At 37.3% G+C, this 27,911-nt stretch overlaps 1 protein-coding gene across 1 annotated transcript; it reads right to left on the bottom strand.

The window, feature by feature from the left end:
• Positions 1–1,757: 1,757 nt before the first annotated feature.
• On the bottom strand, positions 1,758–26,755 carry LOC112051555 (clavesin-1). The gene is made up of 5 exons (XM_024090245.2): positions 26,596–26,755; positions 11,908–12,021; positions 7,744–7,935; positions 5,872–6,124; positions 1,758–3,668 (listed from the first exon to the last, which is right to left on the bottom strand). The coding sequence occupies exons 2-5, from the start codon at positions 11,997–11,999 to the stop codon at positions 3,309–3,311; spliced, it is 897 nt and encodes a 298-aa protein (XP_023946013.2). The 5' UTR covers positions 12,000–12,021; positions 26,596–26,755; the 3' UTR covers positions 1,758–3,308.
• Between the last annotated feature and the right edge of the window lie 1,156 nt (positions 26,756–27,911).

Below are 27,911 nucleotides of genomic sequence, written 5' to 3' on the forward strand. Positions count from 1 at the left end.
CGGGGTGGCCATAGGATAGGACCAAGTCGCCCGATCCAACGCCCCGGATACTCGTGGTCTAGGTATTGTCTCACAGGACGAGCGTAGTGAGCTGGGCAACCATCATTTTGATACCACATATTTTGAAGGTCGCTTAGGGGGACGTCTTCTAGTAATTCTTGCAAATCATTTTGTAAAAAGTTCAAATAACTGTCCCCATCTAAGTTTCCTTGTAATTCAAAAGGCCCAATCACTTTTCCATTTAAAATGCCCGTCCATAAGTTGACCTTAAATTGATATTGGGATTTGTCTTCTCTCATCAGGTGCGGATTCTCATTGCTCCAGCTGTGTAGGTTGTGAAGATTTAAATAGCCATCTTTCTTGCAGGTTGTTTCATCCGACCATAGTACTTTATCCAAGAACTGAGGATCTTCCCGATGCTTTTGAAGCATCACTCGGCAAAATGCGATCCGCAGTGGATAGTCCCGTGATAGTAACGTTTGTACACGTCTGTAATGATATGGGTGTAGCCGATGACGTTTTAGTATTCGATGTGCTGAACTTTTTGGGATTCCCGTAGCTGCTTCTATGGCACGCACTGAGGTAGTTGAATCAATGTTTATTTCATTGAGAACTTCTTCATCGCATTCCGATCTAGGTCTTCCAGCGTTTCTTCTAGCTGACGGCAAACGACCCTCCGAAAACGCTTGATGCACATTCATAAATACCCGATAATCTGGATATCTTTGAGCGTTTGGGTACCTTTCTCGATACAATCTGCTAGCAGCGTTAGCATTGCACCGACATTCTCCATAAATGAGATGCATGTTAGCGTATTCCATCGGCGTGTATGGTTGCGGCATGATAACGCTAAACAGTCCAAAATACACCAAAAGTCCAATTCACAAAACACAGGCACAGTCCAAAATAATGCCAGGTCAGTTCAGTTTGCAGATCACTTAAGTCCAGTCCAAAATGCAAAGCCAAAAGTCGTTAGTACGAGAGCCACGTCAATTGAATACGGAAAGTTGCGCAGTAAACAAAGGAGCAGAGCGTACTGACTTGCTGGGAACAGGATTTTCTTTACCTGCATCATTGTCATTCAACAAAGAACATCTGTCTATCCCTCTCTAACGTATACTTATCGCTATCTTTCTCTCTCTCTCTCTCTCTTATTTTTAAATGTTATCGTTCGTTCCATTAAAATTCTAGGAAATTGCAACGTATGACTCACATCATTTTGTGCATAAAGTAAAAGTGATTTCTAGGAGCAAAAACATTTTAGAAATTTAGTTCTTGTTTACAAATGGTACGCATATTTTTTTTTTGCGACTAGTTATCTTAGGGTATTATACTATTTTGAAATCTTGATTAGTTGCGTCAACTTTGAAAATAACTTGCCATAGCGGTGTTCATACTTTTTTTTGCAAGACCATGAGTCAAAGTAGACTGAAAGTAAAAATCTTTATAAATTTGAGGGAAAAAAAATATTTTGATTTTTTTTTGTGTAAAAACTGCGGGCATTGTGGTGTTTTTAAGAGTTGTGGTGAATAGTAGTACTACTTAGGTATCCGATACAAAAAAAATCTTAAGCATATTTAAGAAATTGTAGCCGTGGTAGTTCAAAATATCATACAAGGTGTAAATTTTCAAAGAATTTTAAAATTTATTTTGTAACTAAAAAAAAATTTAGGTATATTTTTTTTATTATTTTTCCTTAAGTGCTCATGAGCAGGTCAATCTTTTGGCGCCCGCTTATCGTTGAATTTTGGGACACGTTGTATATAGGTAGTTCCACAAAAAAACCTGTTTAGTTGGACATAACTTATTTTCCCTAGACCGACACCGTTCTTTGCAATAGAATTTAATCGTGAGATTTAAATAAACTTAACTAGCTTTAATATCTTTATTTCGTTTAGTTTACCTACTACTTTATTATGTCACGTTCATATGTGTTAGAACTTTAGGTTGATCTTTGATTTTCTATCATAGAGTCATAAAGTGATAAAGAATAATTTATAAAAGGTACAAATGTACTACTTGCTATATTTTTACATGATATGTAGGTACATATATCATTAATGTATATTTACATATTAAACGCAAATTTGAGCAAATTTCTATAAATGTTTATCAAATAGCATATCATATTATTGTTTCGAAACCTGTGCTTAAAAACATTTATAAATCATAGTCGTTTAAAGGAAACTAATATTATATAACTACTATAGTTCGCACGCCGAATGATGATCGCTATGACGTTTCAACTGACAGTTGAAATTTAAATGTCAGCACGCACACGTGCTGCAAAAGTTACGTCGTCAAGCTGTTATCGACTTTATGTTATGACTGTTATGAAATTGTTTCGCATCACTAATACAACTGTCAGTTGAAACGTCACAGGGATCATCATTCGGCGTGCGAACTATAGAACAAAAGTTACAAGTATAATGATAGAAACATACTGTCTTGTCCAACGGCGCACCCGACGCAAAGAGTACAATGAGTATCGGTTACCAACGCCCAAAACGATAAAAGCAGAGTGGTACACGTGAAAGTTATTCAGAAATCGATTGGTTTACAATAGAAAACTGAAAACTCGCGTGTTTTCCATGCTCAACACGATAGAGTTTCAAGTGGAAAAGATGGTAAATGGTTTCCTAACCCTAACTTGTTAGGTACATAACCCTCATGCATTTTTGAAAGGTTACCTTACCCTAACTTTTTAGGTACATAACACTCTAAAAGTGCATCTCATCCTCATAATTATGTTCCATAAAATATCGCTATCAAAATATATAAAGACCTTAAGAAGTCCTAATAAATATAATTAGTAGTTTTAATCGTAAGTTTGTCCGTCGCAAATCTGTACAATTACCTACCTATTAATTTGAATTGGGTACCTCTGTGTTAACAATGTGTTTCTACCATAAACTGTACTATGTGCGCTGTAGCATGGTGCGAGTGACAGTTGCCTTATGACGCACGTAATACAAACTATTATCGTAAATCGCGGCAAACTTTCAACAGTGAATCGAATTGTCACCCGCCCCATGCTACAGCGCACGAACTGTAATCAATATTATCTACGCACGCTATACAATCAGTCCGTTTTACATATACGAATATTTACAAGTGATGTTTTTTTTTATTTTTGGATTGTTGATACTAATAGCTTGGCAACTTCGTTCGTAACACTTCCAATGCGGCAGCGGACCGGGACTAAGGCTCACTTCCCCGCATGCACGATTTCACACCCGCACAGTCTTGCCCCTCGTCGCCCGCATATCATAGGAGTGTAATCAACGAACGTGCCAGACTATAATAGATCAGTCAATATCCAAGCTCTTAAAACTACTAGTAAAACTTGCGAACATGCCTTTGCTGGGCTTCTTTATCCGTTTCTTCTCGTCAACTTTGAATATCTCTGACTCTATTAGCCAATCTTTGTAGTCCGTCTCCATAAGTTTGCGTTGCTCTTCGTGTAACTGTTTGACGGGTGGTTGGGCGCCGCCGTAGTCCTCGGGCAGGCATTCCACGTCAACTACTGAGGCGGGGCCTTCCGAGGAGAAGTTGAGCAGGTTGAGCAGGTTGGAGTGTATCAGCGGCTTCACGAGACACATCACCTGGTTGATGAACGACACCGTGTGGACCACGTGGATCTTCTTCAGACGACACGGGTGTGCGTTCTGAAACAATAAACAAACTATTCATATCAATCAAATAAACAGGCCAAGGCAAGTTTTTCTTATTTTTACGTTTTATATTAGCTTCAACTATGTAAGAAAAACTTGTAATCTTAATTTGACCCACTTCCTGATCTTCGATTAGGATGAAATTTTGCACACACTCTGAGTTTTGATGACGATACATGACTATCTAAGAAACGTCATCACAAATCCAATATGGCAGCCTCCCCAATCACTTGTAACTATGTAAGAAAGACGAATTTTGGAATCTTCTTTTGACCCACTTCCCGATCTTCGATAAGGATGAAATTTTGCACAATACATGACTAACTAAGTTAAGTCATTACAAATTAAATATGGTGGCCTCCCCAAGATGGCGGAATGACTGTTTGAATTCCACCCCCATAATATGGATACTTATATCCATATCATATACAATTGAAAGGAATTGCTTTCAGGAATACGGAAAAAATAGTCACGTGACTTAAATCCAATTTCGTAATTTTTAGTGCGTGCTAAAAACGTGTTTTTTTTAGTTTTTTAAACTATTTTAAGATATTATATACCTAGTTCAATTATATCTTGACATATTATTGTTCTATGAATGGGAGACGGCTGTTGCAAAGTACGGGAAAGCACTAGAGACCAACCACTTAGAAAATTATCAGAAAAATAAGATAATTTAAAAATTAAAATAAATATTGAAGTCCTAATAAACCATTTTTCATTGAAAAGTCGTCAAACCCGACAAATCCCTCAAGTATTTTTCTGAAACAGGAGCATCGGAGATGTTAGGGCTTTCGCCCTTATAAGTCGTATAAATATGAGCATACTAATGTGTCAAGACTGCGAAATTTTCCCCTAAAAAGGCCCTATATGATAGAAACAAACAAATAGGTAAACTATTATATTTTCATTAAAAAAGTGAATGACAACCAACCGACAAGCAGTAATTTTTACGTAACATAAACTGTCTGAAAAACGTTTTGATCTTTGACGCCTATATATTATGTAAAGATTATGTATATGTTTTGATACTTAATCGATAAATAATGGCATGTCGTTAAATCCACAGAAAGCTATTTTCATTTGAAAGACGATTCGAACTTTCGAAGCATAAACTTGCCAATCATTGCAGCCATTTACTACAAATGTGAAGGGATCAACTAGTTTTCTCCTCCTTGATGGTAAATAGCTCTATCATTATTTTTTGATACCTAATCATGTCTAAAAGCATCCATACATCCATACATAAATTATAAACGCGAAAATGAGTCTCCTTATGTCTGTATGTTACCTTCACCACAGGTAAACCGCCGCGTTGTTATCGCCGCGTTGCAACGACTTGCGGTACGGACGGCTTCAGTGTGCTCGTGGCGTTCGAGCCGTCCACATCTCTTGTTGTGTAATTCTTTATGTATTACTTGGGATAGGCGGGGAGAGTGACTTGAGTGGAAAAGGGGAGTGTTTGTATACAATCAAAGGTACCTTTAACCCTACACACATCGTTTACAAGTGCGTGACTTCACTCAAGGTTAGCTCTGCCATTCTAGGGTCTTTTTTTAGTTACAGTTTGATTTGCTAATTAAGTTGTCCTGACAAATATGAATCATAACCTTTATTCGACATTAGTTTTCTTATTTTTGTAGTCACTTCTGAGTCTGCTAAAACGATTTGAACAAAATTTAGTATAGATTTTAATTGGACCTTGGAGCATATCTAACTTCAAGGTTTACTTTTTATCCCAGAGAAATCTACGGTTTTAGGGTAGTTTATAAAATCAGAATTTCACGTGAACGGATTTGCGGGCGTCCGCTACTTCCAATGTAATTTGCGAAATATACTTTACTTCCGGCTTCCATATATATTTTTTTATATTTCTTAATGTTTATTGAACGACCAACAAACCTCTTAGAATTAGAATTATGGGTATAAAATATAATATCGAAATATATAAACATTTACCGAGCCGTGATAGCCCATTGGTCTCCATGAGCCATGCACCTCCTTTTCTGTTGTATGCATTATAGGAAATTAAATATCACGTGTCTCAAACGGTGAAGGAAAAACAACATGAGGAAACCTGCATACCAGAGTGTGTGAAGTCTTCCAATTTGCATTGGGCCAACGTGGAGGACTATTGGCCTAACCCCTCTCATTCTGAGAGGAGACTCAAGCTCAGCTCATAATGATATAAACATACCTGAATATAAACCATAAAAGCCCGTAACGCGGGTAGAGTGACCCTCGTAAGGTGTCCAAGGCTGCATCCCTTCATGTCGAAGATGACGATATAGCCCTCAGACAACTTGTCTTCTGACAGCTTGATGTCATTGAACATGCAGAACACCCGTACAGCATCCGCAAAGTTCAATTTGCTGTAATCTGTGTCGCAGAAGCGATACAGGAGGATGTGGTAACCCTCGGAGGATAGCTTTGGCAGGGCTACCATTTGCCTGAAAAACAAACGAATTAAGATTTACTGGTATATACAGGTGTTAATCTATAAAACACCCATTTGCTTTAAAACACATATTTATTTTTATAATAAAGATAACCGACATAGTCACGACTATGGGCCTTATTAGAAGGCTCAAAGTCACTCAGCGGGCGATGGAGTGAGCTATGCTTGGAGTTTCTCTGCGTGATCGAATCAGGAATGAGGAGATCCGCAGAGGAACCAAAGACACTAGCATAGCTCAGCGAGATCGTTATGCTTGGAGGTCCATGCAAGAGGCAACAACGTCCAGCAGTGGACGTCTATCGGCTGATAAGGTAAAGTAAGGTAACCGACAGGTATCTTGTTAATGTATTTGGCGATCAACAGAGGCATTATTGATTTAGTTTTTTTTTATATAAATGGAAATAGTTTACGTTTATCTATTTTTGTATGGTACTTAAATATAAAAAGATTAAAACGTGGAAAACAAACTTGGTAGTTATCTATATTGTTACACAAACGTTTGTTAATTTATTGTATGCTAATACATATTAACCTCTGACACTGTTAAATCAAGCTGATTATTTATTTGCAGAATGAAGGAGGATTTTAATTAAATATGTTTAGCAATTCTGGTTCAAAAACATGAAACGTTAACGACTGCGTAAGATATAAAAACTAAAACGAAAAAATAAAGTTCAGTTCAGAAGTGTAAAAAGCAAATCAGAGAACAATCGAGACCCATTATTAATAATCAATATTTTTTTACTTTAATATATATGTATAACAGTCATCATATTGTAGATTGATAGTATTTTATACTGAGACACTGGGCGAATATCACCCAGTTGACTCATATGCAACTGCATGCAATATCAGTAATAGATCAAATAGGTTCAGCCGGTCATTGAGCATATTAAAGACCCATTCCATACTATCGTACTTATTTAGTCCACTGACCCCTATATTGCTAATCTACAGTCTAGACTTGATGTCTGCAGTCTGAACATAACAATAGTCCTATTTGATATACCGTCTTTTTGGCTGAAGTTTAGATATCATCGCTTGATTGAAAAGCCTATAAATTTTTGGAATTACGTTGACACAGTTTTGTGAATGCCAATGAAATAAAAAGATCAAAGAATGATGCATGTTCTTCTTTAGATTTCATTTCTTTTATTTTATTAATATGATCGTCACTTTTAACTTCAGTGGTAGAAAAACTACAAAAGGAGTAAATGTTACTAACCAGCTGTTTTTTACTGTTGCTTAATTAATAGTTATACAATTTAACAGCTCATTGTCCTACAAATTGCGTGGTACATTATCTCGTTCCGACCGTCTGAAATTTTCATTTCCTGGTAACTCAGTTAGCTACCAGAATCAAGAATTTTCGTAAATAAAGAAATTGATAGTCTCATCGAGATGAAGCTACTCACAAAAATTAGGTTGTTGACTTGTTAGTAATTAGGTGTACAAAATGTTCTAGGGATCCCTGACTATTAGGCTTAGTTTACAAATACTTTCGAAACGTTTGGTAATAATGTATGTAGATTGTAGAGTCATAAGTATGTAAAACTATGTATGCAGAGTCTAAGTTTTGCAAATATAACTATATAATATTAGAATACTTACGTGATTTCCAAAATAGTTTTATTCTTTGGCAACAGCGGGTCGCGGTTGGTGAATATGTCAGGAGAGTTGTTTCTCAAAGTAAAGTAACATTCTATGGTGTCTTTGGTCTCCTTGATCTTGCAGTAGTTTGAGTGCAGAAACAGGACAATGTACTCGTCTGATATATACGGTAGGTGCGGCTGACTCTTCATCCTGAAAATTAAAAAACATCTCTTCAGTTTTGCTGACCCGTATCGTATTCGTAACTGATGATAGTTACAATTTCACGACTAAACATTACCATTTTTAAATAGAACATTTTTTTTTTTATTATTCTTTACAAGTTAGCCCTTGACTACAATCTCACCTGATGGTAAATGATGATGCAGTCTAAGATGGAAGCGGACTAACTTGTTAGGAGGAGGATGAAAATCCACACCCCTTTCGGTTTCTACACGGCATCGTACCGGAACGCTAAATCGCTTGGCGGTACGTCTTTTGCCGGTAGGGTGGTAACCAGCCACGGCTGAAGCCTCCCACCAGCCAGACCTGGACAAATTAAGAAAATCTCAATCTGCCCAGCCGGGGATCGAACCCAGGACCTCCGTTTTGTAAATCCACCGCGCATACCACTGCGCCACGGAGGCCGTCAAAACATTTAGTTCAATTATTTGAAGGATCCATAGGATTACCCTATCACTAAAATAGAAGCAGTTTACAGAAAAATCATGGCACAGAATCTTCGAAAACATACAAGTACCTACTTCAGCGAGATAAAATATTATTTATCTTGCCGTTTATAACAGTAGGTAATCATTCCGGGTTCAACGATTTAGGCTAGTCTTGATGATTTTTGTCCTAGATATTAAGCGAAAGTATCTTTAAAGTAGATTTAGGTTAAAGTAGATAATTCCGTGAGCTACAAAAGTAAGGTAATTATATTATTATAAACCATTTGGAGCCGTGATAGCCCAGTGGATATGACCTCTGCCTCTTATTCCGGTGGGTGTGGCTTCGAACCGGGGCATGCACCTCCACCTTCCGTTATGTGCATTTTAAGAAATTAAATATCACGTGTCTCAAACAGAGAAGGAAAATCATTGTGAGGAAACCTGCAAACAAGAGAGTTTTCTTTATGCTCTGCGTGTGTCTGCCAATCCGCATTGGGCCAGCGTGGACTATTGGCCTAACTTCTCTCATTCATAGAAGATACCTTAGCTCAACAGTGAGCCGAATATAGGTTGATAATGAAACCTTTATTTTTGCTACTGAAATCATAATATAAATAGACATAATATTTATACTATAAAAATACCACAACGTCCATTATTTGCGAACAATAGTCACCCAAAACACGTGAAAAACAGAAACAACGCTAAAGCAAAGCAAAAAAAAAAAAAAAGTTCGTCTTTGTACACTGTACTTGACCTACTTGACATGAAATATACAAAATTCAAATGAATACCGAAGTAGTAAAAGTCGTATAAAATCGTGGGTGAATTTGAATAAAAGCAACAAATAAATAGAACTAGTTGAGGTTACACAAAAAGTGCATAATATAATTTCTTTGAGATGTTATACAAAATTATGCTCCAATTCATGTTTACGACCAACTATGTTTTAAATTTTACAGTGCGTTTTGCTCGGACTAAATTAAAAAGCCAGCCGAATGTGATACGGTATCGGTCGGAATGTCAGGTTCTGTATAATATTTGAAAATAAGCGTATAGACTTAGACTTAGACTTTTTAATCTGGCCTCCTGCAAAATCCGTTCTCAGAGGACGTCCAATAACTATAAACTACCTCCCTGCTAAATTTTAACTTTGTATTGTAAAGCGGTTTTCGAGATCACTTGATTCACGATACCTAATTTTTACTACAAAACAGTAAGTAGAAAATGCTTCATCTGTGACCATAACACGTAAATGGCCGTATCTACCGGCCCGTTACGTGTGAAAGTGAAATATAGTAAAATGTAATCCACAATATCTCTCAACCTGGTGCTTCTCGAAAAAAAAAATATATAAAAAACTGCCTATAGGTAGAGTCACTTCAAAACAGAGCTAAATTTTTTTTTATTCTTTACCAGTAGCCCTTGACTACAATATCACGTGATGGTAAGTGATGATGCAATCTAAGATGGAAGCGGGCTAACTGTTAAGAGGAGGATGAAAATCCACACCCCTTTTGGTTTCCATACGACATCGTGCCGGAACGCTAAATCGCTTGGCGGTACGACTTTGTCGGTAGGGTGGTAATTAGCCACGACCAAAGCCTCCCAGCCAGACCTGGACCAATTAAGAAAACCTCAATCAGCCCAGCCGGGGATCGAACCCAGGTCCTCCGCTTTGTAAATCCACCGCGCACACGAGTGCTCCACGGAGACAGTCAAAAATATCTACTACTTTCTGATCACTTTGAAGGCAATGCCAACACAGTAATGCATTAACTAAAGCCTATAAAGATTAAATCATAAAGTTTTAGGATATAAAGACAGTTCTTTCAAAAACGGTTTTAATTAATACGCCACTGGCTTGGCACCGCCTTCAAAGTGATCAGAAGGTAGCACATACGATGTTATTTTTCGCTTTTTAGTTTATTTTTGTGATCTTGAAGTCGATTAAATTTTTTGTTAAAAAGATTTTATTATACATGTAATAGTGATAATGCGTGGACACACATCGTATTTCTGTATAATCATGTAAGGACGTGAGCAGGTTTTGTACGATCATCGTAGTATTGTGTAATTTTGCTTTCTAAGTCCATTTCGCTAGTGAAAGTGACCATGGCATGCCATTCACGCGACTTATTTGCTCGCGTTTTTTTTTTTACTTTTGCAACGAGTTATGGCGTATGTTAATGCTTAGGTTAAAATAAAAAAAATAAGCGATTTTTTTGGGAATAAGGTAGGTATAGATACCAACAGTCTAATGAATGGATCGAATCCCAGGCTTCACAGTTTGACTCTGCTCCAAATTTTGGAACTGAACTGTGAAGATAAGTTTTTGTAGTATAATATTCCCAGTTCTATTACCGGTTTAAAACTGATAAGCATTTTAATTTCAACTGTACTTTATCTATTTTGCTACATTTATGATTTCTATGTCAGTCGCCAGTTGCGGTGCTTACTGCAACGATCGTTATCAGATTTTAGTGATAATGATCGGGACTAAAAACATACTCTTTTTTCAGATCATGTAAATGCCTTTGGCTCCTTAATGCAGCAGTCACAGCAGCGTCACCGGGAGATTTAGGCGAGCGCAGAAGCATCGCCTGATAGGGCCCGAAGGCAGAAGCAAAGATGGGTAAGCCAAACTCTCTAAGGGCGCTTTCTCTAAGACTCTGACCACAACTTGGAGGGCCGTCAAGGAAGGGAGTTTTGGCCTGAATGCATCAGTCCGGGTGCCCCCGATATCGTGAGTTAAAAAGCCCACGTCCGGATGACAGAATATATCGGGGACCTCGTCTTCGCCGGCGAAGACGCTAGATAGCTTATGTTTGTGTTGCCTAGGAAGCATCGTCGTTCGTTATGTCATCATCAGGGTTGTAAAGGACGTTTTTTGGGCGTCTAGAACTACAATGAAAACATAACATGCTCTCCAAGCCAAAAAAGGTTGCAGGTTAGCACACTAACCCAAACAAACTACCACAGCACGATCTACTGTGGTTTTACTAACGATTAGGTACAGTAGTAGCACTGGTAGCTGCATGGCTATTCTTTAACGATGACTTGTATAACTCGCAAGTGCGAGTTTCGAACTCACCGCTATATTTCTCATTCTATAGTATCTTGTTAGAAAGAGAGAGATAGAGGTGAATTCGAAACTAGCACTCGCGAGTTATAAAAATATCGTTATAGAATAGCCTAGCTGATGGGAATTAAATCTAGTGCATCTTGCATTTTAGCCTGCAAAACTGCATTGAAGTAGCGTGATAGTGTAAGCTCCCTCAGCGTCCTGAAAAGTGGGAGGTCTGGTCTTGTAGTGAGCAGTTAAAATCTAAATATATAAAAACTTATCACGAAGTCTGGAAAACCGCTTAACGAACAAAGAACGAAGTTTGGCAAAGAGGTAATCTAAGTCGACGACCGCTAAGAACGTATTTTGCGAGAGCGTCGGATTTAGGAGGTCTAACAACAGACGAAGTCTATGTAATGATGTCGATGATCTTGTAAGACTACTCACCATTCTCGTATCTGCTGTATTGGATCCTCGTAATCCTCGGGTATCGGCTTCAGGCCGTTCAGGAACGGGTGTGAATATTTTGTCGCCGACATTGCTCTTAGTGCCGCGAGCCGCCTGCAATTTAAAAGAAAATCCTTATAATAATGAGAATGTCAGTTTGCATGTTTCTTTGTTACGCTTTTGAGCTTTATCTACTCAATCATCGAAAATGAAATTTGGGATACACATTGTCAGCGATAAAGAATCTTATGGACTAAGAATAAAATGCACTAAGATCTGTACTATGACTTTCATGATCTATACTATGACTTTGGTGACCTAGACTATGGTTTTCCCGATTTTATGAAAGCTAAAAGGCTTGTGTATCATATACGTATGGTGCTGTTCTTTGGACCGTGGTGGCGTGGTGGAGTCAAGCGTTTGGCCATTATTGGGCGAAGTAAAAATCTTACTTCTAAAGAATATCATGTTCCGAGTCGCCAAACTCACTCTTAGCTTTGTGGCAACTCTTCGCTAGACCTTTAAACGTTAATCTTTACTACTGTTTCTTTTCTTCACAAGTTATTTAAATGGTCTATTAAGTTATCAAAAAATTGTACAATGTTCATATTATATGCTGTATATAATATGAACATTGTACAATTTTTTGATAACTTAATAGACCATTTAAATAACTAACGGACGTCGTGACTTTAGTTTTCACAAATACCGAGAGAACCATGGATTTTCGAGGATAAAAAGTAGCTTGTGTGTTATTAATTCAGGGTATAATTTATCTCCATTCCTATTAAGTCAAATCTATTAGTAGTTTTGCGTGAAAGAGCAACAAACATCCATACAAACATGTAATATTATACTTATGTGTAATATATAAATAAAAAAGACTGGTAAAACATTATGTCCATTTTTCACATGATGTAGGTACTTATAAGAATTATTAATAAGTTAAGAACCAAAAATGGACTGTTTAAGGTTGCAATTTATTACAAACTTCCGTAAAAAGTTCCATAATGGTTGTAATTATATACTTCAGGTAATTTCATTGAATTATCGAAATTAACGGTAACTTGGAATCGGTCAAGGTTAAGTAACGTAATTATATTTTTTGCAAACATACTTATAAAACATTTTACCCAAAGAAGTAGACCCTGCGGAATATTTATAGGCCTTCAGTATTAAAGAGAAAAGTTCATTGTCAATAATAAATATTATGTAAACAACAAGCATATTGTGTCAGGGCTTTAGGTACTTCACTTGAATAAGTTGTATAACTATGTAATTTAATTACCGAGTGTTTTTTGTAGGAAAAATACATTAAGTACACGTAATGTTCAACTTACTTAGTTACACACAAATTAAAAGTACCTTACTTAGTTAAAATAATTGTATTATTTTTTGAAATTTAAACATAGCGAACCGAATAAAGAAAATTATCGTTTGAAATAAGTATATTAAAATTAGTAGATTATATTTATAGATAGTAGATTAACAACAACAAACTAATGATTAGTTCAAAATTATTATTCGGGTAAATTCTTAAAGTAAACCGAACTGAATAAATTTATCGCATAGTACATATGCCTGTCTACCAAAGCGGAGCGAGGGAGCGTAGCGGAGAAACAGATTAATGCGGAGCGGAGTTGCAGACTATGTTAAATAAATAAAATATGTTAAATTTAATTTATTTTACTCCGCTCCGCTTACCGGTTTTAGATGATTTTTTAAACTAGCTCGCAAATCCCTGTCCACTTAAGAGGAGCGGAGATTTTGTACAATCCTATTGGTTAATATTTCTCCATTTCGCGTCTCCGCTGCCGCTTTGGTGGACTGGCAGCCTAAAAGAAAGTCCAGTTTATTACTACCGATTGATATAATCATATAGAACCGCCTAAAATCAGCAGATTGCATAATTGAAAAATAGTTTTATCACGAAACACGCAATTTACGCGCAACAGTTAAAAACTGGTTGTTGCAACGAATCAATTTCGGTCATACGTTAGATGCTCAGCGATGCAAATATCCATTCGGTCATAACGCACGGAACACTTTCTTCGGTAATCGCGTGTTAATTACATCAAAACAGGGCAAGTTAGTTAGTTAAAAAACGTGAATTGTGACTGCCTTATGAATGTTTCAACTCCAACTTCTTACATCACTGAGACGTGGATTCCAATCACGGTCATGGAGGCATATGTGTGCCTAGTGGGAGTTTTCAATATTTTTGTACTGTTACTATTGCGTTAACGTAAACGCGAATTTATATGGAATTAGAACCCTTAGAAATTCGCGTTTACGTTGACGCGATAGTAACAGTATCAAACTGCCACTAGGTCCTCAGATTCAAAACTGAGTGCCTGGTGGGAGTTTCAATGTTTTCAAACTGTTACTATCGCGTTGACGTAAACGCAATTTTATATGGAATTGAAACAGTTGTGCATTAGTGTCACTAGATGGCGCTGTTTCAATTCCTTAGAAATTCGCGTTTACGTTGACGCGATAGTAACAATATCAAACTGCCACTAGGCCCTCAGATAGAAAACTGAGTGCCTGGTGGGAGTTTTCAATGTTTTCAAACTGTTACTATGGCGTTGACGTAAACGCAATTTTATATGGAATTGAAACAGTTGTGCAGTAGTGTCACTAGATGGCGCTGTTTCAATTCCTTAGAAATTCGCGTTTACGTTGACGCGATAGTAACAGTATCAAACTGCCACTAGGCCCTCCGATCTCACTCAGTCGACAAACCCGATAGGATCAGGACTGAGAGACTGAAGTGGGGATGGGGAAGATAAACCATTGGGCTAATTCAAACCATTCCATTTTTTAGAAATCCGAACCTGTTTTACATGGGACCATTTTGAATATTTAACGAGCTAAATTGATTATGAAGTAAAGGAACTATATTTAGTTGCAATTTAGAGCAATTCACTCAAATATCTATAATCAATTATTATTATTCTGAAGCAGTTTTAATTATTATGTAGATCAGGACAAATTAATGGAGGAAGCCCAGTAGGTTAAGGTTAATAGGACATCTATTAGTTATCGGAAAAAAAATACAGGGCAAGTTCAGTAGGTGATACTGATAAAAACTCGTCTGACATTATATTTACTATTGTTAATTGAACTTTGTGAACTTTCTTTATACATAGCAATGCACATATATGTAGTGAAGATAATTAGTTAACTACTTCTTATAAATACTTTATTGTTAATAGCCATAAAGCATATAATAAGCATAGCATAAGGCAAAGAGTTTGTGATGTTTGAAGGGATAATCTCTGGATCTAGTGAACCGATCTTGAAAATTCTTTTCGCTCTAGAAAGCCACGTTATTTGTGATTGTCATAGGCTATATATTATCACCGTATTCTCACGGGAACGGTAACTACGCGGGTGAAACCGCAGGCGTCGGCTAGTTAGTTAATCATCATCATCATCATTATCAACCCATATTCGGCTCACTGCAGAGCTCGAGTCTCCTCTCAGAATGAGAGGGGTTTGGCCAATAGTTCACCACGCTGGATGCGGATTGGCAGACTTCACTAACATTACTTGAATGACTTATTATAATTAGTTAATAAGTTCAGAATGTTCACTGGCTGTATAAAGGGCAATGTTTGCGACTTTTTGTCACTTGTTATTAAAGAAACAAAGAACCATTACTAGACGTTAAAAATAAACAATGTATTTCCCGTGGCTAACTTGCTCCAAAGAACAAGAAACTGAAAAGGTCACGTCTATTATTGTTCAAGCATTATTCACTACAACTTTTAATATTAATGGAGACCTAGAATGCTACCCAAGTGAAGAGAAATAGACAAAATATCGTCTAATGGAGATGGAGTTCTCCCAGTTGCATCTCTTTTTAACCGACTTCAAAAAAAGGAGGAGGTTCTCAATTCGAGTCTATGTTTTTTTTGTGTGTATGTTACTCGATTACTCGAAGACGCCTGGACCGATTTGAATAATTATAATATTTTTTGTTTGAAAGGGTATCCCGGAATGGTCCCATTGTCATGTCATTTAAGTCCTTACTGAAAGAGATACCTGAAAGAACTCTGTCTGAAAAACCTTAATCTTTATGATATTCTTAATGGCTTGAATTAATACATCACTGGGTTAGCACCGCCTTCAAAGCGCTTCACATTTCCACTAGACTTTCAACTGTATGTTATCAGAGGATTTTGAGTTACTTTGGCCATATAGCCCGTCGCCTTCCCGATAACCTGGATAAAGTAATAGTGGTGAGTAAAGTGGAAGGGAAACGACCACGCGGCCGATCACCTACCCGCTGGTCTGACCAAGTTAAGTCACTCACTGGGCTCTTTTTTTCAAAAAAAAAAAATCAAAAATTCATTTATTTCAAGTAGGCTCAGTATACAAGCACTTTTGATACGTCAGTTAACTATTTGTAAAGATTCTACCACCGGTTTTTATGCAATATATGCCAGCGCTTGACTACAATTAAGCCTGATGGTAAGCATTAATGTGGTCTAAGTTGGATGCCTATTCACTCTAGCTTTGAAGGTGTCCAAATTATATGTGTCAGGAAACACAAACGCCGGAAGGGCATTCCAAATTTATGCTGTACGAATTAGAAATGTAGATGCAAATCTTTTGGTACGAGTTTCCTGGACATCCACAATATATGGGTGCCACCGTTTGCGACGTCTGGCTGTTCTGTGGTAGAAAGGTGAAGGAGGAACTAGATGTAACAACAGCCATGAGAAAAGCTCCAGACTGTGTGGAGGGGAATTGTCAACAACGCATCGAAGGCACTGCAGTGCGGACACGACCTTCAGCAATGAAGAATGCGACCAAGAAGAGAGTATTTTTTATTGAAATTATTCTCCTTCTACTTTTTGCTTTAGGTATCTATTAATATAAACTGAATGATAATATTTACGTCCAAACCAAGCTACTGGGGCTAGCACCTAGCTTAGCACTAAAGAAGGGTTTTTCATTATTCTGACCCATAATTGCGAAGCGAAACCGGGATGGACCGCTAATTACAAAATCTATACTTATAATAAATCTGTAGAGAGGTCAATTCTGTACATGAAATATATTTCCAAAATAACTATCAGGGGGTGATTAGTGATCGATACTGATGCCAAAAATGCAATCAGTAAAATTTTTGTCTGTCTGTCTGTCTGTCTGTCTGTCTGTCTGTCTGTATGTTCTTTATAGAAACAAAAACTACTGGACGGATTTTAACGAAACTTGGTACAATTATTCAACATACTCCTGGGCAGGTTATAGTATACTTTTTATTACGCTACGATCAATAGGAGCAGAGCAGTGAAGAGAAATGTTGAGAAAACGGGAGAAGTTACACAATTTTTTAAGCTTACATCGCGTGTACAGCCTTAATGGTTAAAGCTACATAGAAATCATGTATGACGGAAATGTTCTCCTTAAAATTATCTATAAAAACACAACAGCATATATATGTCTATCTTTTATGGTTGACTCACAATAACACGTGTAACTCCCGATAGCTTAGCAGTTCGGAGCTTTCTCATTATATTTGTCTACTCTTATGTTTATAACACTCATCACTCATCTATACTTATAATAAATCTGTAGAGAGGTCAATTCTGTACATGAAATATATTTCCAAAATAACTATCAGGGGGTGATTAGTGATCGATACTGATGCCAAAAATGCAATCAGTAAAATTTTTGTCTGTCTGTCTGTCTGTCTGTCTGTCTGTCTGTCTGTATGTTCTTTATAGAAACAAAAACTACTGGACGGATTTTAACGAAACTTGGTACAATTATTCAACATACTCCTGGGCAGGTTATAGTATACTTTTCATTACGCTACGATCAATAGGAGCAGAGCAGTGAAGAGAAATGTTGAGAAAACGGGAGAAGTTACACAATTTTTTAAGCTTACATCGCGTGTACAGCCTTAATGGTTAAAGCTACATAGAAATCATGTATGACGGAAATGTTCTCCTTAAAATTATCTATAAAAACACAACAGCATATATATGTCTATCTTTTATGGTTGACTCACAATAACACGTGTAACTCCCGATAGCTTAGCAGTTCGGAGCTTTCTCATTATATTTGTCTACTCTTATGTTTATAACACTCATCACTCATCCCTAATAAGAAAGTTAACATTATTACCTATTCAATAAAAAAAGAATCATAAAAATCGGTAAAGAAACACCAAACCATTGCGCGTGAATACTAATTCATGCTTTAAGGATTATATTTGTGTAACGGTTGCAGCGCTCGACCCGACTCGCGGTGGGAGGAATAAATAAAGAAGTGCAGCCTTAATGAGTAGAGTAGGGGTAGGGTAGGGGTAGAGTAGGGGTTGGGTAGGGGTAGTGTAGGGTAGGGGTAGGGGAGTGGTAGGGTAGGGGTAGGGTAGGGGTAGGGTAGTGGTAGGGTAGGGTAGGGGTAGGGTTGGGATACGGTAGGGTAGGGGTAGGGTAGAGGTAGGGTAGGGTAGGATAGGGGTAGTTGAAAGGTTACAACGACTTTCACGCGGACGAAGTCGCGGGCGTCCGCTAGTTCTATAATAAAATAAGGAAAAAATACAGAAAATGTTAATATTTTCTGTATTTTTTCCTTATTTTTTTACCACCAATTTCCTAATGTATTTAATTTCATGCTTAATGATAATGATACCGAAATAATTAAAATACAATAGAAAAACGTTTAGTTTTTGTGCCAAACGAAACGTAGCACGTGTTACCTACCTTACTGCGTATCGGTCATTAGTTCCATGAAATTAAACATCCGATGACAGCCTCACTGGTTTTTAGTGCTCAGCCTATAATACTTTGAAACACTAGGTCCTGGGTTCGATTTCTGAGTCGAGCTATGAAATACTGAGCGTTTCCTATTTCCAAACATTTTTCAGTAGGTATTAAAATTGTAAGACTATGGTTACGAAGTCGATGATGTTAAACCGCCGTGCCTCTGAGAGCGCATTGACGTCGGTCCCATTCATTATCATTAACTGATAGAGATGATAATAGAGTCAAACACTCTGAGCTCGCCAATTCGAAATGGATCAGTGTGGAAGGTGTAAGCTGCCTTCCCTCTTCCCTCCCTTCTACTTTTATAATGAAGTAGGATTATAGCTCCTGCGTGGGCTGTTAAAGTATAATAATAATGATGTAAAAACCCAAACTGTCCGTGTGGCGTGTGACCAACGAGATAATCTTGTGAAGAGGAACAGACAAAATTCAACCAATGGCGACGCAACCGGAAATACCGCTATCTCTTTCATTGCGTTGGTACGAGAGAGATGGGACTAGGACAACTCTGACGCCATTGGATGAAATTTTGTCTATATTTCTCATCACTGGTGTCGGGAACACTGAATTCGATCGTCATTTAAATATTGTCGTAAGTTAATAGTTAACGTAGAAATTTTGTACTACGGAACGTTATAAGTTTTAATATAAAGAAAGTTATAAGTTTTATGCAATAATAAAATCCCTTTCGCCTTTCCCGCGTGTTCATAAACACGACAATTTGTATTTGTTATTCAGTTGTTTAAAAGCGTAATATTTTGGTACTTTGGAAAATTATTTTAAATGTAATGAAAATTGATGAAAATGAAATGTGATGAAAATTGGCTTGTGTTTGGCAAGCATGCTGATGAAAAGCAGTGATGAGGTCTTGTTTGGAGCGCGCTTGCAAGAGTTTTTGAGCTTCGGCCGTGTCTAGTTACCACCCTACCGGCAAAGACGTACCGACAAGCGATTTAGCGTTCCGGTACGATGCCGTGTAGAAACCGAAAGGAGTGTGGATTTTCAGCCTCCTCCTAACAAGTTAGCTCGCTTCCATCTTAGATTCCATCATCACGTACCATCAGATGAGAATATAGTCAAGGGCAAACTTGTAAAGAATAAAAAAAAGCAAGAATTGCTTAGGAGTCGGCTATTCACTATTGCCTAGAAGATGTTAAAATTATAGTATATACATCTGCTACATCATTGCTCGATCGGTGTAATAGATCGATGTACACCAGTGACTAAAATATCTAATAGACCGATTCTGCGAAGGGGTAATACAGTGACTACTTACTAGAAGTAATTACGAATACTTACAAACAATATTATATTATTTTTATAAAATTCCAATAACTCAGGAAGGGCACTGATACGATAAGCCTTATCAGCGAAGGAAGCAGTAAGCACAATACTCATTGCATTCGCAAGATTTGCAATTGCTTATTAAATTCAAATAAAATAAGTTTAAATTACAATTCAAACATCATCATCATCATTATCAGCCGATGGACGTCCACTGCTGGACATAGGCCTCTTGCGTGGACTTCCAAAAAAATAAAAAAATAAGACGTTATCCATGTCTTTTAAATGTGTATAATCTACGTCACAATTTTAGTTCTGGGTTGCCAGTCCAGCTTCTATAATAGGTCTATAGACAAGGTACATTACATAGGAACCTGTTGTAACTTTATTCACATTGCTTGGATACTAGTGTGATAATTTCTCATAAGAAAACAGCTTCGTTTGGTCAAGTAAACCTGTTTCGTGTCCAAGTTCCGTTCTGCAAAACGGTATAATATTTATCTTGTGAGATCCAAACACATGTTAATCTTCTAAAAGTAGGGTAATACAATAAATTAAAATAGATAATAATAATTACGAGACTTGTGCTCAGCCGTGAGTTGAATATGGGTTGATGAAGATGGTGATTATATTAAGAGAGAAACCAAATGTTTTTATATTTAATAATAATAAATTTGTAAAATATACTTGGACCTTGCTCACGAGATTACCGTCATGTGGAATATTGAGTCAACTATTATTGTTCCGATAGTCCGAAAATCTTCGACCAACATCTTAAATAAAGAGTCGGATACAGAAGGCAGTGATTCTTGAGAAGGCGCGTATTGTGAGGGGGTTCCTCACTCTGGAGCCCTGACCACCGGTTGCTTGGGCACTCAAATGTCCCGCAGCGGAATGGTTTATTTTTAATAGTGTTTTGTATTATATTTTTATGTTACCATTGTTAAAAATTAAAATAAAAAATGTTAATAAAAAAAATTCAACCGACTTTAAACACAAAATAAACTAAAAATCGAAAAATAATATCATTCTAAGTTCTATACATCATATTATGTACTAACTGATGAGATCGTGGTCAAGCGTGAGATAATTTCATCTAAATCATTACTAATATTATAAAAAGCGAAAGTATTGTAGCGAGGCGTCCATAAGGTTGTATACAATGGCGTGCATAAGGTTGTCTGTCAGTGTATGCACTAGTAGGAAAAATTAATCAAACTGGGAAAATGGCATTTGATAAGCAGAAAGAAAAACATATGTTAGGGTATGCAGTACTTTAATGCATATATGATGTGCACGCCACTGGTTGTAGATCAGGGTACATGCACACGTAAGACAATGTAATCAAACTGGGAAAATGTGCATCGGATAAGCATTACCAAATAATTTGTTAGGGTATGCAGTGCTTTAATGCATGTTTGAAGTGCACTCCACTGTGTAGTAATCTCTAGATCTACTGCACCGATTTTGAAAAATTAAATGATTTGAATTTAATATATAATAATTAACAATAATAATTTAATTTATATTTAATCATTTGAATCATTAAATACTTAATAAATAATTTGCATGCCTAATTGGCAAGATACATTTACCATCTACATCTACCGACCACCTGTATAAATAATGCATGTATCTGCAAAGAAATAAATTGATTGATTGATTGAAAAAAAAAAATATCTCTAAACAGAAACACAGGTGAAACCGCGAGGCGTCGGCACAGTAAACAAGTTTGATATTATTTACTAGCCTAGTTACGTTGTTGGCGTGACCGCTGCCAGCAGTCATCCGTCACGTAACCGGCACGTAACAGGTACGTGCGAGTACCTGCCCAACACCAAACCGCGCCGATTCACGAATGTGTTTCCGTGTTTACATCGTGTTTGGTAGCTTCGAATTCATCTCTGATGCAACACAGTTATTCATTTTTCTGTTACGCTTAAAACTAAAGACAAGACAAGAAAATAGCACTACAGGGTGCTCGGGAGTGTTTTCCATAACTTCAAGGTGTTCACGAGTCCACTTATACGAGCCGAAATACGTCATCAACCCATATTCGGCTCACTGCTGAGCTCGAGTCTCCTCTCAGAATGAGAGGGGTTAGGCCAATAGTCCACCACGCTGGCCCAATGCGGATTGGCAGACTTCACACACGCAGAGAATTGAGATAATTCTCTCGTATGCAGGTTTCCTCACGATGTTTTCCTTCACCGATTGAGACACGTGATATTTAATTTCTTAAAATGCACACAACTGAAAAGTTGGAGGTGCATGCCCCGGACCGGATTCGAACCCACACCCTCCGGAATCGGAGGCAGAGGTCATATCCACTGGGCTATCACAGCTCACGAGCCGAAATGCTTAACTAATATTTTTTACCTTTTCTTTTTATTGAGAAAGAATACAATAAAGAACTTAATAAAGAACTGGTGATAGCCCAGTGGATACGACCTCTGCCCCCGATTACGGAGGGTGTGAGTTCGATACCGGTCCGGAGCATGCACCACCAACTTTTAGTTGTGTGCATTTTAAGAAATTAAATATCACGAGTCTCTACGTAAAAAACATCGTGAAGAAATTAATCGATATTCGGCTCACTGCTGAGCATGAGTCTCCTCTCAGAATGAGAGGGACTAGGCCAATAGTCCACCAAGCTGGCCCAATGCGGATTGGCAGACACACACGCAGAGAATTAAGAAAATTCTCAGATGCAGGTTTCCTCACGATGTATACAGAGAATACGTGGATAAATATAGCCTATGTTATTCGCTGATAATGTAGTTTTTCATTGGTGAAAGGATTTTTGTAATCAGTTAATAAACTAATGTATTTACTACTGGTACAAATGTGGCAGTTAGTGTGTCGAGTTATGCGATATAAATGAGTACAACAATAATCTGCAATGATATATAGGTACAAAATCCGGATTAACCTGTTATACGTAACCTGTTACAAAATGGCACACTCATCATGCATGCATGATGCATCTACGAGTAAGATGAGAAACTGTGTAAGCATAGGCACCTAATACCTATACCAAATTAATTAATCTAAAACAAGTACAACATATCTACTTACACAAACGTAAACTAAGTAACAAGTATAGGAACTATAAAACCGTTTTTAGGTAACTTAACTTAACTTTAGGTAACTGGCAAAACCTGATGGCCAAATTATAAGACCTATTATCTTTTTGTCGCTGATTTTTATAGCTGATATATCTAAGTACAAGCATGCTGGACATTTAATGTTACGGAATGGTGACCGCCCATGAACCAGAATGCTGTTAATCTTTAAGGGTTTTTCATCCTCAAATAAAACGCTTTAATTTAACTAAGACTAGGGTAGGGTAAGAAGATTAGGGTTCCGCAGACCACAACCACCTTATAGTTTCGCCATACCTATCCGTAAAATTAGTATTGTTTAGGGCACCTATCTCTCCCAAATGTGTACTGGGAATGATTTATTTTCCTCGTTTATCTCTGCGATTGTTGCATAGGTTTCTATAAAGCATGTCTATCAAACACTTTTAGATTCAGGGATCCGTTTGTTAAATGTTAAAGTATATAGGTGCTGATAGAATTGAGCACTTCACTTGTAACAGAACACCGAGCATTCGCTGTTTTTATATTTGTCGAACTGAACAACGAGCCGAGCCAAGCATAGAGCCAAATATTGCTACGAACATCTTGAGAATTCTGCGCTCTATTCGATGCTCGTCAAAACGATGACAGAAGCTTGGCTCGGCAAAAAGCTCCAAGCCAATCTGCTCGCTAGAATGCTCGCCAGAAAGCTCGATAGAACGCTAAAATGTTCTCGTGTTTTTCTCTGATGTAACATTCGCACGAATGCTCATTACAAGTAAATGCTCAAGTATTCTGTAACGATATGTTTAAAACTCGCAAGTGCGAGTTTCCAATTTACCTCTATCTCTCTCTGTTTAACGCGATACTGTAGAATGGGATAGATAGCGGTGAATTCGAAACTCGCACTTGTGAGTTATACAAAACATCGTTAGAGAATAGTCATGCAGCACCATAAATTGCTAATTATATTAAGAGTCAAGCGTCCCTACCGTTGTTTATGTATACCGTATACGTGGAAAGTATTAAAGTACATTGTTTTTACAAATCCGACAATGCGACTCTATATTTTCTTTAAGTTCTATCAATAAAAAATACGTTCGTAGTTGTAGTGGACTCTGGAGTGATAAAAAAAATTTCTTCCATTTTAAAACTTGGATAAAACCATTCATGGACCAATAGATATTTAGTTAAATAGTAAAAAGGTTGCAATTTACAACGACCTTCATTCGAGTTATAGGTAAGATATATAGACTAAAGGTAGGTACTCTACTTAGGTAATTATTGAATCTTCGACCTGCAACATCTAAGCAGTTAACTTTAATTACGTTTTATACACACCAGCAAATAATGTGCAGTTAGGTAGGTAGGTATATAGACATAACAGTAACGTATCCAGATTATGTTACCTGGTTACATACGAGTAAGTATTATGCATTAAGAACACGATCGTGAAGTGGGTATTAAAAACATAATTTCATAATTATACCTAGGCACGTCTGCAGAAGTATTTTATACATAAAAATTCAAAAACAACTGTTTTATTAATTTTGTAAGGGAACAAATCCATTATATTTATTTTTTTATTTGAGAGCTAAAATCATTTTTATTTCCCATCTAATTTTTGCACATAAACATTACTATAATTTATAAAGGTAGCTACCTCGTAATATACAAGTACCTTACATCAATAAATTTCTTTGCTACCTACAGCAGATTTAGAGATATTTATAAAAATAAGGTCAGAAAAAAACTACTCTTTAATTGCCTACTACAGAAAGACAGAATTACCACATTTCTTTGTAAGATTCAGTTAGAAAAGTACAACTGTCGCGAAGTAGAGCGACAGCTATGAGCAATAAAGGGGTAAGTTTATTTACAAAATAATATTAGATGAGAATTAAAAGATAAAGGCGATTTGAGCAGGTACGTCTTTGATCTGAGAACACTAACAATGCAATTCATAGACGTTACAGGGACACCAACAGAGGACCATTCACCCGCTGAGTGTCAAATTCTCAAAGTCATAGAGTTTAAATTCGACACTCAGCGGGTGAACGATGCCCTGGGGGCACCCCCACAACGTCTATGAATTCCACTGTTAGTCTACCGCTGCCCAGACTTTAAAAATGTTATTCCATGTTTGTACTTTCACATGACTGCCTTTTTTTTAAAGTGGGGAAATCCTCATGGATACCTTCTCGCCAAGGGAGGCAAGAAGGTTATGTCAGACTTCAACCGATTAAAACCCCACGGTGCCTCGACTCATCGCCTGATGACTGAGGAACTGAAGGGGACATTTCATAAAGCACCGCAACCCAGCCAGCTTCACATAAGCTAGACCAACTACTTATTTATAATTGTATGTACCTATAGCTTGGCAAGTTCGTTGATAACACTCCCATGATATGCGGTCGACGGGGGGAAAGACTGCGGGGAAGTGAGGTGCATCAGTCGTGGATTTTTCATTCGTCGCTACACGCCCCCCCCCCCCCCCCCACCGACCCGCTCGGACCATCGGGAGTTTTACAAACGAACTCGCCAAGCTATACTGACAGCCCTTCGTGGATAACATACATTAGGTAGATGACATATCTCAGTTGATATGATGTTTATTTTTATAGATAATAAAGACCAAATTAGTAAATAGGCCAGCTGTAAGGACTTGTCTGATATATATAAACAATTTGACAGATTAAAATTGTGGCAAAGTTTAATTGGGTTTCTATTAGTCTAATCTATATATTTCATCAGCTATTTCCTTTTGATATATGTATATATCAAAAGCTAAAAAAGCTAAATCTATAGCAGAACCAATGTAAGGCCTAGTTCGGACTACTTTAGTATTTTAGTCGAGTGCGGACAATTTTTGGATTTACCGCCCAAAAATCGTTCATACTCGACTAAAATACTAAAGTAGTCCGAACTAGGCCTTAAAGATGCATAATGTGATCCACTTACAAATCCGCAAGTAAAACAAGTTTCTCAATGGGCTAAGATAGATTAAATACCTATGGCCTACTTGCTACTATGTTTCCATATTTATAACCTAGCTTCGCCAGTATGTAAAACCTAATGCAAAAATCGATATAAATCTAACTAATATAATATATTTAATTACATGATATAAATAATGTAATTATATTAATTAAATGTAAATGCTTCCGTGTACCATGATGAAAATTAACGCAGTTCGATGAATAATCTCTTGAAGACTTGATTAATTATACACTGGATGCCAAACGATTTGTTTATCCAGCAAATTATGAAAATGCTTGCAAAGTTAAAAACAAAACTAATCACGTGTAATTACCTAACATGCTTTATATGTTGAATAATGATAACAGGGATACGGAACTAATTAAATGAAGAAATAGAAGAAATTCATTTAACCCATCAAATATCATGTCTTAAATCTTGGACCGTGTACATGCGTATGAGTTTACTAGAGCTTTAGGTCAATCGAAAAAGCTACTAACTGCTAATATAACGACTGTTGTATAAATAATATGAAATATTATGAGTATGCTCACTCAAAAAATCCTTTCCAATGCAGCAAACGGGTGCACTAACGGGAAAATTGGAGTTTCACTTGATCCAACGTGAACGATCGAGAGGCGTGCGCGACCGACAGCGCACAGAACACAACTGTTCCTCAACAACCTTGTATAATTTCTTGCCAGAATAAAACCTTTCTAAGTTTGAATCCGCGAATCGGCACAGGTATGGACGGTGGACTTCTTCGTATCTACCTACTTCAGTGGACAATGGAGGTCACAAGTTCAAAACCTCTGCGACAGCGATTTGCGTAAAATATGCCATTGCCGATTTGTTGACAGCTCATTCTTTGGAGGAGATATAATTACTTGGGGAACTAGTTATCGACACTTGTAGTGGAAGTTTATTATCTTCCATTTGAAATGTTGTTCTGTCGAAGCCATAATATTTTTTTTTATTCTTTACAAGTTAGCCCTTGACTATAATCTCAATGGTAAGTGATGATGCAATCTAAGATGAAAGGCTAACTTGTTAGGAGGAGGATGAAAATCCACACCCCTTTCTGTTTCTACACGACATACCGGAACGCTAAATCGCTTGACGGAACGTCTTTATTGGTAGGGTGGTAACTAGCCACGGCCGAAGCCCCCCACCAGCCAGACCTGGACCAATTAAGAAATCCACAATCGGCCCAACCGGGAATTGAACTCAGGACCTCCGTCTTGTAAATCCACCGCGCAAACCACTGCGCCACGGAGGTCGTTAAAAAATTTAAGAATGTTTCAATACTTAAATGTTTCCATATTTATTACCTAGTAATAACGCAAAAGCGGCTGGACGGTTTTGATGGAATTTGATGTCAACGGCAGTTTATAAACTCAACAGAAGATACTTGAAACACATGCCTCTGCCTGTATAAGTTTTAAGCTCAGAAACTACTTTTAGAGAAAAAAGCTTAGCTTGATAACGTGCACCTTTATTTCATTGAAATCGGTACCGCTAGTAAGGATGCATACCAGAGAATTTATTTAATTCTCTGCGTGTGTGAAGTCTGCCAATTCGCATTGTGCGCATTGTTCGCATTCGCAGCGTGGTGGACTATTGGCCTAACCCCTCTCATTCTGAGAGGAGACTCGAGCTCAGCAGTGAGCCGAATATGGGTTGATAATGATGAATAAAATTATAATTAAACAACGATGTTGTTCGTAAAATAAATCTCCTCACTTCCAAACAGCATTCTGTCCATCTTACCAAAAAGTGAAAATCTAAAAATTCAGTCTTCTCTGCTACTAAAATTCTATCGCCTACTAACACCTTAGACGGCCTCCGTGGCGCAGTGGTATGCGCAATG

Source organism: Bicyclus anynana, chromosome 8, assembly GCF_947172395.1.
Source record: "Bicyclus anynana chromosome 8, ilBicAnyn1.1, whole genome shotgun sequence".
Taxonomy (NCBI): Eukaryota; Metazoa; Arthropoda; class Insecta; order Lepidoptera; family Nymphalidae; genus Bicyclus; species Bicyclus anynana.